Here is a 15,044-nt window from a genome sequence, read left to right as displayed (position 1 = left end):
TCCAGATCAAGTCCGTAAATATGATATCAGCCCATATGTCCAATATTAGCCCATGAATTTCTCTTCAGATTCATGCAGCACATGCAATGATGCCGAATGCAGAAAGATCACAAGCCAGTGGGTGGAAAGTCCTGTGGGTCCAGTGGCAGTGGAAGCATCTCCAGGGCTCTGGCTGCCATCAGCATGGCTCCATGTGGCTTGTCAACAGGAATGTGAAGCAGATAGAGAGTATGGCCCTACTCCAGGAATTAAAATAGGAAGTTCCCAGAATCCTCAGGAGAAGGCCACGGCCACACATAGACATTATTGGCGATGACCTGATTGACAGGCTAGACTCCACCCCTTCGCTCATATCCTCAAGTTGACACATGATCATGTAACTACCACAATAAGAGAATATCTTCATCACCTGGTGTCTTGGTTATCTAGCGCTGCTGTAGCAAAAGTACCACAAATGATGGCTATACCAAACTAATCTCTTGTCGCACAGTTTAGAAGACTAGAATTCCGAATCCAGGGCTTTGTCAGCTATAGGAGAAGGTCCTGATCTCTATTCAGCATCTGTGAACCCACTATTTCTTGGAGGTCTGTATGTGTTTTGACCTCAGTCTTCTGGGTACTCACGGCAGGGATACACACTCCACTCCTTAGTGGTGCTGTGGTCCATCCTCTATTCGCATCTCTTTTCTTTGATCTCTTGTAAGATAAAAGGTGTTGCAAGCCATATTCCAAGACTACTCCCCTTTTCCTGAGTCAGGGCGGTGGCCTGAGTAAAAGGCTCGCATTCTATTCTCATTGCCTTACAAGTGATTTGCCAATCACATTAGATCACATCATGAGAGATAATTGTATCATGGCTTATCTGCCAGATCATGGCTTGACATATATCTGGGAGAGTCATAATTCAATCCATGACATTTGGGTAGGCAAATATTTCTTAAACAGGACACAGAATGTACTAATAAGTAAGGGAAAGATGGTCATGTGGTTGTCTGGTGCCCTCGGGTCAATTCTGACTCAAAAAGACCTTACTGAAGAGAAGGAAACACTGCCCAGTCTAGCACCATCCTCACAAACATTGCGATTGATCCCATTGTTTCAAGCACTCCTGTCCGTCCATCTCCAGGAGGGTCTCTGACCCTCTATTTCATCAAGCACAATTTTGGGGGGGACTGCCTCTGTAAGATTTTACCTCCTCATACAAGGAGCATTCTGTCTGTACTTCTTCCAAGGCAGATTTGTTTATTTCCTTGGTAACCTGAGACACTTTCAATGGTCTTCACCAATGCCACAATTCAAAGGCAAAGGATCTGGAATGACCAAGAGAATCTTTTAAAAAACACCTTGAAATCTTATATCATTAAATTATCAAAATGTACAGTAATTGAGAGTGTGTATTATTGATATAAGTGCAGGCAAAGGGAACACTGGAAAGGAAAAGTCTAAAGAGGGTCCAAAATGCTATGAACACTTGAATGTTGATGGCAACGGTACTAAATGAAATGTATTTTTTTATGAGTATGGTGCTAACAATATTGTTGAGTTTTTTATTCCATTTGCAAATCATATGATAATCCAGCTCATATTTCAGCTCACTAATGTCTCTGACTGCATATCGGTCTATTTATAGGTTATTGATTAGCACAATTGGAGAAGTTCTTTGGTTCCGGACCCGATAGGACACATCGTCCAGAGCTCCTGCTGCCAGACCAGAAAATTGGGAGGTAAGACGAAGCATCCAGAAATTAGAACTAGGGTACTAGGGTCTCTCCTGAATCTCTTTTTTGCGTGCAATTTCCACTCACAAAGCAAACCGAGAACGCTTTGAAACGCTCTAGCTTCTGCGGCCCGCTCCAGCAGCAGCTCAGCCCCAGACACGGTTTCCCCCGCCTGTGGCCTTAAAGGGACAGTAAGCCACAGAGAACCCCACGCGGGAGCTCTCCGCGCTGTTGGCCGCCCTGAGCTCACCGCCTGGGGAGTGGCGGGGGCGGGTAGCCATAATTTAGAATAGAAGAAAAAGCAGACTATTACCTGATTAGCACAATTAATACATTTTTCTGGAATTCTCATTACTCACGCTGTGCCTCAGATTTTGTTATAATCCACACAATCAAGTGTCTTTGCATAGTTGGTAAACATGGGTCTCCGCTCACACAGTCAGAAATCTCCGTAGGCCTGCTGAGAACCACAGAGAGGAGTGGTCAGGAGGGAAGACAGTCTTCTCCTCTTTCAACCACAATATTATTCATCCGGATTACCACCAGCATTCCCAGAAGCATAAAAGAAGATGCTTTCAGAATGGCTTCAAAGAGTTTTTCTCTTTCCCCCCGGCAGAGACAAGCCCAGGGGAAGCCACAGCATAGACAGGGACCTTTTTGAACTGTGTGGATGGAGGTACATTGGTAGCTGGTCAGCCAAGAGGCCTCCTCAGTGGGCCACCACAGTGCTATGCATCGCCACCTGCCCACACCCCTGAGAAGTGCAGAACTTTGGAAGGGTCTGGGTGACACCCCTCTTCTTTGCTCCCCCCAGGGAAGACACGGAGCGCCAAAGTGAAGCCAGGGGACCCGGAATAAAGACGATCGAAATGAGTCAGACCTCATTAGTTGTGGGGATCACGGGCCTCCTTGGTCCTTTGCAATAACACCAGAGGAAGTGGGGCTATCATAGTTTGTTGGCCCAGAGGAGGTAAAACTAGTGAGAGACAGTCTCTGGTGCACTGCTGTAAATACTTCATTGTTAATTGCTGTTCAGGCATCTCTAACTGCACCTTATGAGTAGCCTTATGTATAATGTTGCCCAGTTCTACAGCAGCCAAACAGTTTAGTGACTATCGATTCACCTCTGAAAACAAGTGCTGATATATCAGCTCCATCTAGAGATCAGCATCCTGGTGGCCTAGTGGTTACGCCTTGCTCTGTGACCCACAAAGTACGTAGTTTGAAGCCACCGGCCGTTCCTCGGGGGACAGACAGGACTTTCTACTCCTGTAAAGAGTGACAATCCCAGAAACTCACAGGGGCAGTTCTATCCTGTCCTGAAGAGTCACTACACATCAGCATCGACTCGATGACAATGAGATGGGTCTGGTTTGGTCTTTGAGACACAGAAAGTGAGCCTCAGAGAGATGGGGAAAGCGTCTGAGGTCACCCAGAGGGCAGGCCTGAGATTTGAATCCAGGATTCTGGCCTCGATTCTGCATCTGGGGCAGTACAGGTGACTTGCCCGAAGTGATACATCTAGGAATTCAGACTGAGACCCTGTCCAGCTGAAAACCCCTCATCCCACCCAGCTGTCCTGTTGAGAACAGGGCTGATGGGAAGGCTCCGTGTCATGTGGGCAGTCTCGGCCTCTCTGTATAACAGGTGCGTCTCTAGAAACCAGTCCCCAGAAACAGGATCTTGGCACACAAGTGTCCCAAAGACACCATGTCTTCCCTTAAATCTGGTGAGGCTGCCAAAGGTGGGTCCCAATCTGACCAATGAACTTCGCTGGTTTTTCTCTTTGCCTGGTGCTCACTGGCAAAGACCCCTCCAGACACGGATCTCTCCCTTGGCCACCCCCGTTTCAAATTCTGCATTGCAAGCTTCCTCAGGGAGGAGAGGCTGGTGAGACAGAGAAGCTTCTGGAAAGCCAGGAGGGGGAAAGGGCCTGGGTGGGGGCTGTGGGAGAGGGGTGCTGGGGAGTGGTTCTGGAGTTGTCAAGGGGGTAGCCTAGCAACCGTTGAGCTCAGAGCAGTCACAAAGCAGCGGGTAGAACCCAGGAGGCTTCATGTTGAGGTGTCCGCTTGCTTCTGCTCTGGCAGCAGCACTTGTCTCCGTGTGCTACAGCGAGCACGTCCTGACTGAGTTCAGAGACCTCTTCCAGGCAGGAAGAGATGGATACAGAGCCAGGCCACGAGGGAGGGCCTCCGGGGGCAGAGGTAGGAGAAAGGTAAGCTGTGACTCTGGTGGATGTGAGCCTGCAGATCCCTGGCGCCTGGCTACGTAGGGGCCCCAGGGCAGAGGACTGGGCAGGGCTGGGATATACCGCAGTGGGGCCAGCCCCATCCTGTCCTGAGAGACCCGGCTGGCTCTCTGGGGCAGCAGTGTGTTGTGTGACCCTCTAGTGGCTAGAAAAGGCAATTTAATGAGTCGTGTTGAAGACAGACCATGAAAACAAGGAAAAAATAGGATCCCAATGTCAATGTGCACGCCATCTAATAAGGGTGAGGACTGCCTCAGGCCCTTCCTTTCTGTTTGCACACACGAGTGCAGTTGTGAACCAAGGCATGGGGCAAAAAGGAATTTCTCACGGTGATCACAGCCCCAAGCATCTGGAAGTCTGTTCGAGAGCACCTGTCCGTGGAGGTGGGCGTCTGGGCTTCCTGCCATTGCTTTTGTTGTTAGAGAAAAGATCAGGAGCCCGTAAGCCTCTAAGTCAGGAACCCTGGGCTGCCATCCTTTGCTGATGCCCTCAGCTTGTCTTCTCCCTTTGTCCCCATCTCAGGCAGTGCCAACCCAGCCTACGCTAACCTGATGAAGGGCTGGCATCTAGGGGCCTCTGAGGCCCCTCTTCTGTGACTTGAGGGTTGATTCTCAGAATGCCCTGGTCCGCTGTCCCCCCCTACTTCTGGTGCCTGCAGCTCTAGTTCTTTGGTCTGATAGGTCTGTGTGTATCTCTAGAAAGAGAGAGGATGTTCTTGCCTCCATAGATTGAACTTTAGATTAATCACAATCTTTGCTTTGGACCCTTATCCTCTCTCGTTCATGTCATTTCATTAATTTCGGGAATAGTATAATGAACACTAATCCTGGTACAATCCAAACCAAGAAGCAGAGTCCTACTGTCAGCACATATTCCTAGGAGCTCCTCTCCTACCCCAGATGCCCACCTTTTCTCAGAAACACCCAGTAACGGAATTTTATGTTTAGCATTTTTCTCGCCTTTAGAAGTTCTTTCAAGTTGCATCCTGTACGAGGCGGCTTCCAGACATCGGTGGGGGAATTCCCTCCGTCCACCCACGTTCTAGGCCCCTTCATGCTTACAGTCATCTGTGCTGACCTGAGGGCTTCGTGATCTGAGGATCTCCTACAGATTTGAGCATCTCTGGAAGCTCGCTTTCCCTCCCGTAGGTCACGTGTATGTTAGGTCCCTGTTGTGTGCTGCTCCGACTCATTCACTCCCGGCTGTGGATCCAGTGGGCATCCGGAGTGTCACAGGCGCTGGAGGCCAATGCTAGTACCCATATGCTGAAAACTAGACCCTGGCCCGCATCGACGGAAGTCTCTCTTGGGTATAAACCTGGGAGAGGACTCACTGGATGACATGGCATGCAAATACTCAATTTTATAAGCTAGTACGGTCCCCCCGCCCCCTCACCCCAAAAGTGGTTGCTCAGCTGACACTCCCACCACCTCCATGAGAGTTCCTGCGACCCCCTCGCTCTTCAATGCCGGCATCAAGGGGCCCCTCTTCATTCCATTAGAAACCCTGCCGTGGCTACAGAGGTGAAGAACTCGTTGTCAGAACCCCCACCGATGAGGTAAGGCCTCAAATGGCCACCTGGATGACTGAAGAGGTGGTGGCGGTTGGGGTGGGTAACAAGACCTGGGGGCGAGTTGGGGAGGTTTCCAAACACTGGGAGTCCAAGGGAGGCTACCCTCTTCACCTGACACTGCCATTGGCCAGGCCCCACTGGGTTCTCAGACCCAGAGAGCCCAGCTCATGGGTTGGCCCCTCCCGTTAAGGAGGCGCTATGATGTCAGAGGGCCAGTAGTCCTGAGCACAGGGACCTCTGGGCTCCTCAAGGGGTAGAGGAGGCCAGCTGACCATGGCTTTCAGAGGTGGTTTACTTTATTTCTTTAAGTCCCAGGTCCCTTAGGGGTAAAGCAAGAACGGAGCAGGAAACTCGGGGGCCCGGCCAGCACACCTTGCTTAGCGTATCCAGAGTCCACCTATTCTCGTCCAGAGGGGCTCCCTTCAGCCAGGGCCACCGGGAAAAGGGAGTGCAGAGAGCATCCAGGCAGGTGGTCCCACCAGACCCTCCGGACAATGAGCTCCCCACTTGGCACCCTTGCTTGATTTACCTCTCCCACCAGGATCAGCGCACTCAGCAGGGGAGTGTGCGTGGAGGGTTCAAAGAGGAGGGCAGAGCCTGCGATGGCTTCTCGTGAGTGAAGCAAGGGCCTGAAGCTTCTCTCTAGCGTCTCAGCCCTGGCAGCTGCGTCTCCTAGGAGGGACTCTCCTGGGAAAAGGATTTTCGTGCGTGGTCTGGCCTGGGCTCCTAGACGCTGAGTCTAGGCCAAGGCTGTCCCTGGGGGCAAGGGGAAAGGTGATAGCCCACACTAGCTTCTCTTGGGCTGCCAACAGATTGGCGTGGGGGAAAAACCCTTGCTGGGGTCAGCCCCTGCCCCGGGGGGTATATATAAGGTGTCTTTGTTCCAAGGCCAGGTGTTTGGATAAGGAGGTAGGTAGGTGTCCAGCTTTTCTTTCCAACTTTAGAGGGGAGGGTTGGGGGAGAAAACGGGGACCGAGGGAGGTTTACATGACTTCCCTTAGATGGATCCTAAGCGGGGGTACAGGTGGGGAGCAGACAAACCTACTGCCATAGAGTCATTTCTCACTCACAGTGAGCCTATATAGGATTTCTGAGACTCTAAATCTTTACAGGTGCAGACAGCCTCGTCTTTCTTCCACGGAGTGGCTGGTGGGTTTGTGAACTGCCCACCTTGCAGTCAGTAGCCCAATGCTTAGCCTGCAGCCTCAGCGGGGCGCCTTAAATGGATCCTGGCTCCCTGCTAAAGCATTTTAAGGAGGACAGAGGGACTGGATTGCACCACTGGGAAGGGATTCTGGGAAAGCTTTGGGTACCATGGGGCTTAGTGAAACCCTGGAAACCAGATTTCAGAGTGTGTCAGGAATAGACTCCCATTAACCTCTGAGTTCTGCGTGCTTCTCCCTCTCGTTCAGTCCAAAGGTTGAGCTGAAGGCGAAGAAGCCAGGGCCCAGGGCCCGGAATCAAGTGGACAGTGGGCCACAGAAGGAACTGGTGGTCCCAGGCATTGTGGATTTCGAGCTGACCCAAGAAGCAGTGAGGATCCCCAAGCCCCAAACCCCCGGTGCCTACCGCTTTGGCCGCCTCAGCCACCATTCCTTCTTCTCTCGACACCACCCCCACCCCCAGCACGTAACCCACATCCAAGGTAAGGCCAAGGCGTCAGTCTGGCTGCGCGGGGAGGTATGGGAGACTCACCGAGCGAGAACTGGGAAGGACGTTTCCAAGGATGAGCACTTGGCCAGGGTCTCAGGGACGTCAAGGGACCAAGGCTGGCTCGAAGGTCAGGGCCCATGCCCCTTGTGGGAATGTCCCCCCCTTACAAATCCCACAGCTGAGGAATGGGTGCCGTTGTCTAAATCAGTCTGCTTGGCCCTTGGTCCGTCAAATCACCCAGTCCTTGGGCCAGAGGGCTCTCAGGACAAACCTGCCTTCACTTCCCCCAGACAGCCCTGCACTCAGTCAGGCCCAGGTCTACAGAGGGTCTAGCTAGAGCTGGCTCCTAGCATTGGCTGTGACTTCAAACACTCAGCCCAGCATCCTCATATGGAAGTAGCCCACCCCTCGGGGCTCACACTAGCAATTCTCTGCCCTGCCAGAGAAAGCCAGAGAGCTCCCTGGACTGGGACACTCAGGAACCCGTGCTTTTATCTCACCCCTGCCTGAATGACCACATGACCCTGAGTGGTCCCATCCCATAGACATGCTAAGTGTCCCTGTGGGTGGGCTAGGTGCCTAGTCTAGCTCCTCCAGACCCAGTGCTCTATGGTTGGTGGTTAATGGACCGGTGGATCCAGAGCTCTCCCTGCCCACCAGCGCCTCCTCCCTCCTCCCTTCCCAGAGCTCCAGGTGTCCCCTTCCCTAACCCTGTTTCAGATCTCACCGGGAAGCCTGTCTGTGTCGTCCAGGGCAAGTTCTCTCCGGCCCCCTTGCCTCCAGCCATGTTCTTACCCAGCTGTCTGATAGGGATGTCCACCATCTCTATCCCCATTGGAGACCCACAGTCCAATCGGGACCCTCAGCTGTCTTCTGGTAGGTTTCACCCCTCTCCCCAGGGGCTACCTCGTGTGGATGGATAGCTGAGGAGGAGATGGCCATTGCTGCTGGGTCAGTGGGGTCCCGTGGGGCAGGGAGCCCACTCTTTCCTTCATCTCCTTAAGCAAACCAGTCTCTGCGTTGCTCACCACCCCACAAAGCCTAGTCTTCCGAAATGCACCCCAGCTTGCATTCCAGGTATTTGAAATATAAGCAGATTTTTGGCAATCATCATATGACCTACATACAGTGAAGGGCAGGAAGGGTATTTCAAACATTAGTAATCGGTTTGCTCAAAAGTCTGGCCAAACAGCAATTCAGCATAGTGCTGAAACAATGTTCTGGAGGCTTCAACACTGAAAAACACTTCCCCCCTTTCAGGTAGTGGGGTGTGGAGAAGTCAATTTGAGGAGGTGTGATTCTGGGACAGAGCTGGCCCAGCCTGGGGAAGATAGATAGGATGCAGTGACTCTTTCTCAACAGACTGAGGATGAAGCATCTTCATAAGAAGTATAGCTGAACCTACTGAATCTTAGTCGGGCTACCAGAGAGCCAACACATGCACGCACACATGCACGCATGTACGCACACAATTCCTAGTCATCCTCCCTGAAGGACACCTGCCTCTTTCCATTCAAGATGCAGGGCAGGAAGGAAAGTAGAATCCTCCACCTACCCCATCTCCCCCTTCCCATGACCCTGTGCCACTGGGAGGGTATGCAGAGGGGTCCCAGATGCCAGTTGGCAGGTTTGTGTCCTTCCTCCCAGAGACTTGGAAGAGGGCATTGAAGGACCTGGCATCCCGGGTGGCCATCTTCACCAAGGAGAATGAGGCGAAGAGCCAAGAGGTGGGTGTAGAACACAGGGGGCTCGTCTGGGATGAGGTGAAAGGGATCCACCTCTCGTAATGCAATCTGCCCAGAGTAGGCTCAACCCAGGGGATGACGAGCTTCCAAACCCTTCCGGGGGAAGATTTTGGTTTTTTTGCTCCTGTAGGGTGGTTTGGTATGTTAAGCACTAGGCTACCAACGGCAAGATCAGTGGGTCCAACCCACTAGCCATCCACTCCACAGGAGAAAGAGGAGGCTGTCTGCTCCTGCAGAGATTTGCCCGCCTCGGAAACCCTCTGTAGCAGTTCTGCTCTGTAGTCACTGTGAGTCGGCATGGACTCAACGGTGATGGGCTTGGTCTGTAAGGGTTGGGCTTCTGGGGAGCCCTTCCAGCATCAGGGTGACGCACTTGACTGGTCATTGAAAGCTGAGTGGTCAGAACTCACACGATGCCCATGGGAGAAAGATGGGGCAGTCTGTGCTGGTAAAGATGCCGGCCTTGGCAGCCCCCTGGGGCAGTTCTACTCTGCCTCCTAGACTCGCTAGGAGTTGGAATCGGCTCAACAGCTGTAGGTTTTTATAGTGGAAGGTGCTGTAGATGGTTAATGCCCCCGGTTGCCAACTGAGAGGTGAGAGGAAAGAAAGGTGTGGCAACCTCCTGGGATGTCAGCCGCAGGAAACACACATCGACTTGAGGGCCATTGGCTAGAAGGGAAGGGCTCTCCAGTGGGAGAGGGTCAGGGAGGCTGCAGGAGGGAGGGGTCCAGGGCAAGGTGGACATACCCTGGCCATGCTGTGGTGCTGTGTCCAGGAACGAGGGAGGGTGTTGTTGTGGAGGAGAGGCCATGGGGCACCCTGGAGCCGGGACCTGGGTTTCTCGTCCTCTCTCCCTGACTTTCCACATCTTCTCGTGACCCCTGGGGTCTCTGTCCAACTTTCTTCCAGCAAAAGGCAGAGCTGAAGAGAGAGCAGGGGGCCAAGTACTCCGCCGAGACCGGGAGGCTCATCCCAGCATCCACGGCAGCCCTTTCCCAACACAGCTCCCGCCAGAGCCAGCGAAGCTCTTCCTCAGGCCGAGCGGGAGGAGTCCAGACCTCTGTTCTCCAGGACCCCGAGCTGCTGGTGAGACCCCGGAGGGCCCTGGGGAGACTAGGGTGGTCCCTGGTCCCAGCTCTCCCACCCAGGACTGCCACTGACTGTGGGGAGGTGTGGTTTCTCTAGAGAAACCTTCCATCGAAGCCTATTTAACACTCTGAAACTCCTGACTTGAGCCGCAATCCCCTGCAGTCTCTCTTTTGGGTGTAACCCTGTCCCCTCTGTGCAAGCCCTTAGCTTTCCGCGCTGTACAAACGGGGTGCGCTAACTCATCCTCAGGGAAGGCATCTGCGGCATTCACAGAGGGAGTTGGGACGATCCAACGGGAGGTTCTTCCAAGTGTGTTCTTCCCCGCTCCTTGTCTCCCCACACTGGGAAGGGTCTGCCCTTTGCTCAGGCAGAGCACAGAGCCCACCTCCTCCAAGCCCAAGGTGTCTCCTCAGGGCCGGAAGGGAGCCCATTGCTCATTCCCACAAGTTAAGGCATCAAAGGCCCTGTTGATATGCACACTTGCTGTTAAGGGCAGCTCAGACTGAGCCGGCCTCTCTGCTCGCTTGACCTGCCGGCTGCCATCTGACCTGCCATCTCAACGGGACCTGCTTTGTGTTCAGTGCTTCCCAGCATGAGGGTCCCTCCAGAGATGGATGGGCTAGTGAAGTGGGGGCCTAGAGAGTGGGGGGGGGGCTCAGCCACTGCCAGGTGACCTTCCTTGTCCCAGGTCCCCCGGGGGGGCCAGCATAGCAGGGATTAGAACGCAGCACTTTCTCCACCATAGGGCGGCCTCACCTTGCCTGGAATTAGGGTCTCAGGTCCTGTGGGGAGGGGGCACAGGGCAGGTAAGTTGGATGCGGAGAACGGGGATGGGCCCAGGGGCAGATCAGGGTGGGTGATCGTAGTGGGTGGGTAACCTGACTGAGGGCGACGGTGGTCACCCAGGCAGGCATAACCCTGGGGTGGGCCTCACCCATTTCCCAGGCTGCCAAAGACAAGGCAAACCTGCTGGGGACAGGCAGGCCCCTCCCTGTTCTGGGAAGACTGACTGCCAGGCGCTGAGGGGGCTCCCCTCTCCTAGGATTCCAGGGATTCCACCTCCCACCGGCTTCAACCTTCCATACCCACTGCCGCCATCAGAAACCCAGCCTAGGGTGTCCCCACAGTCCACTGGGGACAGAATTGCACTTTTTTTGAACGAGCCAGGACTGTGGCGCATGGGGGACAGTAGCAAAGATGCCCAAAGCTGATCAGGTGGCAGGGAGCCACATGTTCACGATGACCCACATGAAGGTGCCCTCACTCAAGCCATGCACAGAGCCGGCCAGCTCCAACCTGCAGGCTATCCACGTGGACCACTGCACTTTGCCAGACTTGGGGAGCTTCAGGGTGGGGTTCCCTGTGGGATTCCCCAAAGCCCCACCCTGTGGAGCAGGGCGTCTGGGACTCGGTGCGTCTCAGAGGGGCTATCCGGACAGCTCTATTTTGATTGTCAGTGAGGGATCCCAGGGAGAGTCTTCAAGGGGTAAGGGGTCCAGATCTATGTCTTCTGAGGCCTGCTTCTGCCACAGCACCCTGCTTCCCATGACCTCCTCCCTGTGGCCATGATGTGCATCTATCTAACCAATGGAAGGCCAAGAATTTTCTTCCTCCGGGGCTGTGGGGAGAGACAAGCCTGTGAAATGCCAAGGCCCATGCAGAGGGGAGGCAGGGCCTGGTGAAGGTGGGGGACAGTTGACCAAGCAGGAGGCTCTGGGAGCCTGACTCCTGCCAGGTTCATGGGGCTCATGGCCAGCCTGCCAAGCGGCCCGCGGACCACACCCCACACCTCCTCCTGCCCACAGATCCTGGAGCTCCTGTGCCAGATTCTGCAGACAGACTCGCTGAGTGCCATCCAGTTCTGGTTGCTCTTTGCTCCCCCAAAGGGTGAGGACGCCGCTGGGTCCGGGCCTCTGCCCTCCTGGGAGCCCCACACCGATCCTGCTCTCAGCAGGGTTTCTATGACCCCCTCCTTTAGGGGACCTCTTCTTTGATGAGCCCACCAAGACAGCCGGGGAGGGAGACATGTCAGGGACACACTTTGCAGACACAAGCTCTCACACCACCACCGTGAGACCCACAGATACAAACCCACGCTGCTCGGCGCACACAGGTGCACACACGGGACAGTGGTGGAGGTAGAGATGATGAGAACGGCTTGAGGTGGGGACCCATTGGAGAAGGAGAAGGTGGCGTTTTGGCTGCCCAGGGTGTGTCCGGGAAGGCCAAAGGGGCACAGGATGCACACAGGATTGTGCCCAGAAGACTACAGAGGCCAGGAGAGAAATGGGGATGTCCTCCATGAGACCTCTGGCAACTTGTGAGAGGGTTAGCGGAAGCTGCCCAGGACCTGGGCTGTGCTGCATGCCAGAGGCCCTGCACCAGCCAGCCTGCGGCAGGGAGGCAGGCAGGGTTCCCTCAGGGTCTGGCCCTGAGGATCTGCTGGGGCTGTGCTTCCAGAAAAGGACCTGGCCCTGGGGCTCCTGCAGGCAGCAGTGGCCCCTCTGCTCCCCCAGCCGCTAGTCTCCATCCCCACAGAAAAACTCCTGAACCAACTTCAAGATGTTCAAACATCCACACCAGAAAAGGAGCAGCCACACTACAGGTGAGCTCCACACCCCCCACCCCGCCCCACCCCCAACACACCTGTCCTCCTCTTCCCAGAGCCACTCACCCAGGTGAGGCTGCTGGCTCCCAGAGAAGGGGGCCTGGTGTACCTGGTTTGCCTCTCCTGGGCTCGACCAGACTCAGAGCTGCCCTTGCAGGGGAGGCACAGGGCACCCTAGTGTCGGAGGGAGAACGGGGCACTAAGACACATCCACCCCCCCTCCCACACCCCACCTCCCAAAGCCTCTGGGAAGACACAGGTAGGTAGAAACTCCTCCCTGTGGGTGCCAGATGGCCAGAGGAGTAAGTTCATACATCGGTGGAAAGGCAAGCATTCCCCGGGGTCAGCAGCAGCATTTGAAAGACGGCTCCCGTTGTGCTTGCCTGGCCCTGCTAGACATGCCACAGCTTTCTAGTCCACACAGTGACCCACTGAGCCAGGATTCCATCCCTGCCCAAAGTCCCCGCCTGGTCAGCAAGAGACCTGGACCTGAGGTTGGCCCTGGGGTTTGCTAAAAGGCAGCTGCCTTGAGACCCCCATAGAGCAGGCCTGGCTAAGCACAGAGCCATCCTTCCCAGCTCCAGGAAGTGGCCAGGCCTAGGTTCCCCAGCAGCGGCAGACAATGAGGTTGTCTGTGTCCCCCTTGGAGTGGAGCATGAGTTAGGACAGCGTGGGCCTGGGGCTCCCTAGCCAGGGCCACCCTTGCCTCTCCCTGGCACCTTGCTGAGTGGGGCCGCCTCACCGCCCAGACCCTCCTTTGCATCTGGTTCTAGTCAGTCCCCAAAGCCAACAAAGACATTGCCAGTACTAAAGAGCGAGAAGCCAGGTAAGCACCAAGCTGTGGGTGGGGGGGGTGGGGGGGCTCCCCGAGGCCCCTCCCCTGGGTAGTCAAGCACCTTGGATGCAGGTGGGCTCCTGCCCAAGGAAACGGTTGCTTCTGCTTACTCATTCAGTTGTTCCTTCCTCCCTTCAACAAACACTGGTTTTGCACCCAGTGGTGGTGTGCGTGATGAGGGGGCCTCTAATCACAAGGTTAGCTATTCAAATCCACTAGTCCCTCTGTGGGAGAAAGAGACATAGAAAGAGTTACTGTCTTGGAAACCCACCACGGGAGTTCTGCCCTGCCCCCTCGGGCTCCATGTGGCCTCCATGGCTTGAGGTTAGGGAGGGAGTGCTGGGCTCCGGGGGAGGGGGAGTGCTGGGCTCCAGGGGCGGGGAAGCCTCCCCCTAGCTCCCTCCTCTAGTGAGGAGGGCTTCAGGCATTGTGTGGGAAGGCCTTCCAAGGGTGGGAGGAGGAGGAGGCAGGAAGGTGTGGTGAGTAAGGAGAGGGACTTGCTGGGCACATTCTTGGAGCTGAACGACTGCAAATGACACAGCCACACCCGGGGGTGGGGGGTGAGGGGGCAGTAGGGACATCCTGCAAGCAGAGCTCAGACAAGCCTGGGGAGCAAGTGGGCCAGGATGCTGGGCCTTGGGACTGGACAGTGGTCAGGACTGAGGTGCTGCGTGGGTTCACACAAGCCTGGTGGGGTGAGGGAATGCAAGGGCCACGATGCCCTCGGGTGGGGGGTCTTGGGTGTATGCAGCAGGCTGTGGAGTGAGCCGGAGGCACTTGGAACACTCACTCTGGTGTAGATGGAGTGGGAGGGCCGGAAGCAGAGAGGAGAGAGAGGAGAGCTGGGGGGCAGGGGCGGGGCAGGGGCTGGGGGGTGGGGAGGAGTTGTTAGTTGCCTTCGAGCAGTCCAGGCCCATGTGGCAGAACTGCTCTGGAAGCTGTGGCCTTCCAGCAGCCGGTCAGCAGGCCCATCTTGGAGATGTCCCTGGGTGGGTGCTGGCACGTCGTGAAGCACTTCGCCATTGGCACCACCACCAAGGGACAAGCCAGAAGAAGGCAGCGGGCAGTCTTGCCTGGCCAAGCGGAGGCACGTGTTTCATCTATGTTAGTGGGCTAATGAGAGAGAGAGAGAGGCTGCCAGCAGAACCCAGAGCAGAAGACAAGCTTGAACACGGCCTCCCTGCTCCGCTCTCACACATCTGTGGGGGCCATGCAGGGAAGCGGGGTCTGCTGGGCTCCCCAAGTTCACTCCCAGGAAGGGCCTGGTCGCTCCTCCTCTCCCCTCCCCGCTCCAGAGTACATCGGAGCCGCCCAAGTTCTCCGAGTGAACTCAAGCCGAAACTCAGAAGAAAAAGTGTTGGCATCACAGGCAGAGAGCTGAGGGTTTGTCCAGGAGGCACTGCCGTCCGGTCACAAGAGCCACCCCTGAAGTCAAGGCTGCTGCCGCTGCCCCCACCCAGTGGAGCGGCACCTGCTTCCCTGCTGCGCAGTCTACTAAATAAAGCACCGTCCTCCCTCTGAGAGGCTCTCCCATCAGGAGCTGGCCTGTTTATTCCACGCCCCCAAGGAGAAAGC

At 55.3% G+C, this 15,044-nt stretch overlaps 1 protein-coding gene across 1 annotated transcript; it reads left to right on the top strand.

Annotated features, from left to right (window-relative positions):
* The first annotated feature begins 3,877 nt into the window (after window positions 1-3,877).
* TBATA (thymus, brain and testes associated) lies at window positions 3,878-14,850 on the top strand. Its single transcript, XM_045291687.1, has 10 exons — window positions 3,878-3,933; window positions 5,468-5,524; window positions 6,952-7,184; window positions 7,913-8,068; window positions 8,840-8,925; window positions 9,847-10,023; window positions 11,832-11,913; window positions 12,487-12,631; window positions 13,408-13,460; window positions 14,765-14,850. The coding sequence occupies exons 1-10, from the start codon at window positions 3,878-3,880 to the stop codon at window positions 14,848-14,850; spliced, it is 1,131 nt and encodes a 376-aa protein (XP_045147622.1).
* Window positions 14,851-15,044: the final 194 nt, after the last annotated feature.

Source organism: Echinops telfairi, unplaced genomic scaffold (assembly GCF_000313985.2).
Source record: "Echinops telfairi isolate 266 unplaced genomic scaffold, ASM31398v2 ScPeMD7_70;HRSCAF=299, whole genome shotgun sequence".
In the NCBI taxonomy this organism is placed as follows: domain Eukaryota; kingdom Metazoa; phylum Chordata; class Mammalia; order Afrosoricida; family Tenrecidae; genus Echinops; species Echinops telfairi.
The sequence above is the reverse complement of the archived record's forward strand: the minus strand, read 5'-3'. Positions and strand labels throughout refer to the sequence as shown.

What these genes read in the sequence shown, in the direction of transcription:
- TBATA (XM_045291687.1), top strand. Translation starts at nt 3,878, where the DNA reads ATGGATACAGAGCCAGGCCACGAGGGAGGGCCTCCGGGGGCAGAGGTA. An exon ending in GGACCCTCAGCTGTCTTCTG is followed by an intron (nt 8,069 to 8,839) that starts GTAGGTTTCACC and finishes CCTTCCTCCCAG; the next exon opens with AGACTTGGAAGAGGGCATTG. An exon ending in GCTCTTTGCTCCCCCAAAGG is followed by an intron (nt 11,914 to 12,486) that starts GTGAGGACGCCG and finishes CTGTGCTTCCAG; the next exon opens with AAAAGGACCTGGCCCTGGGG.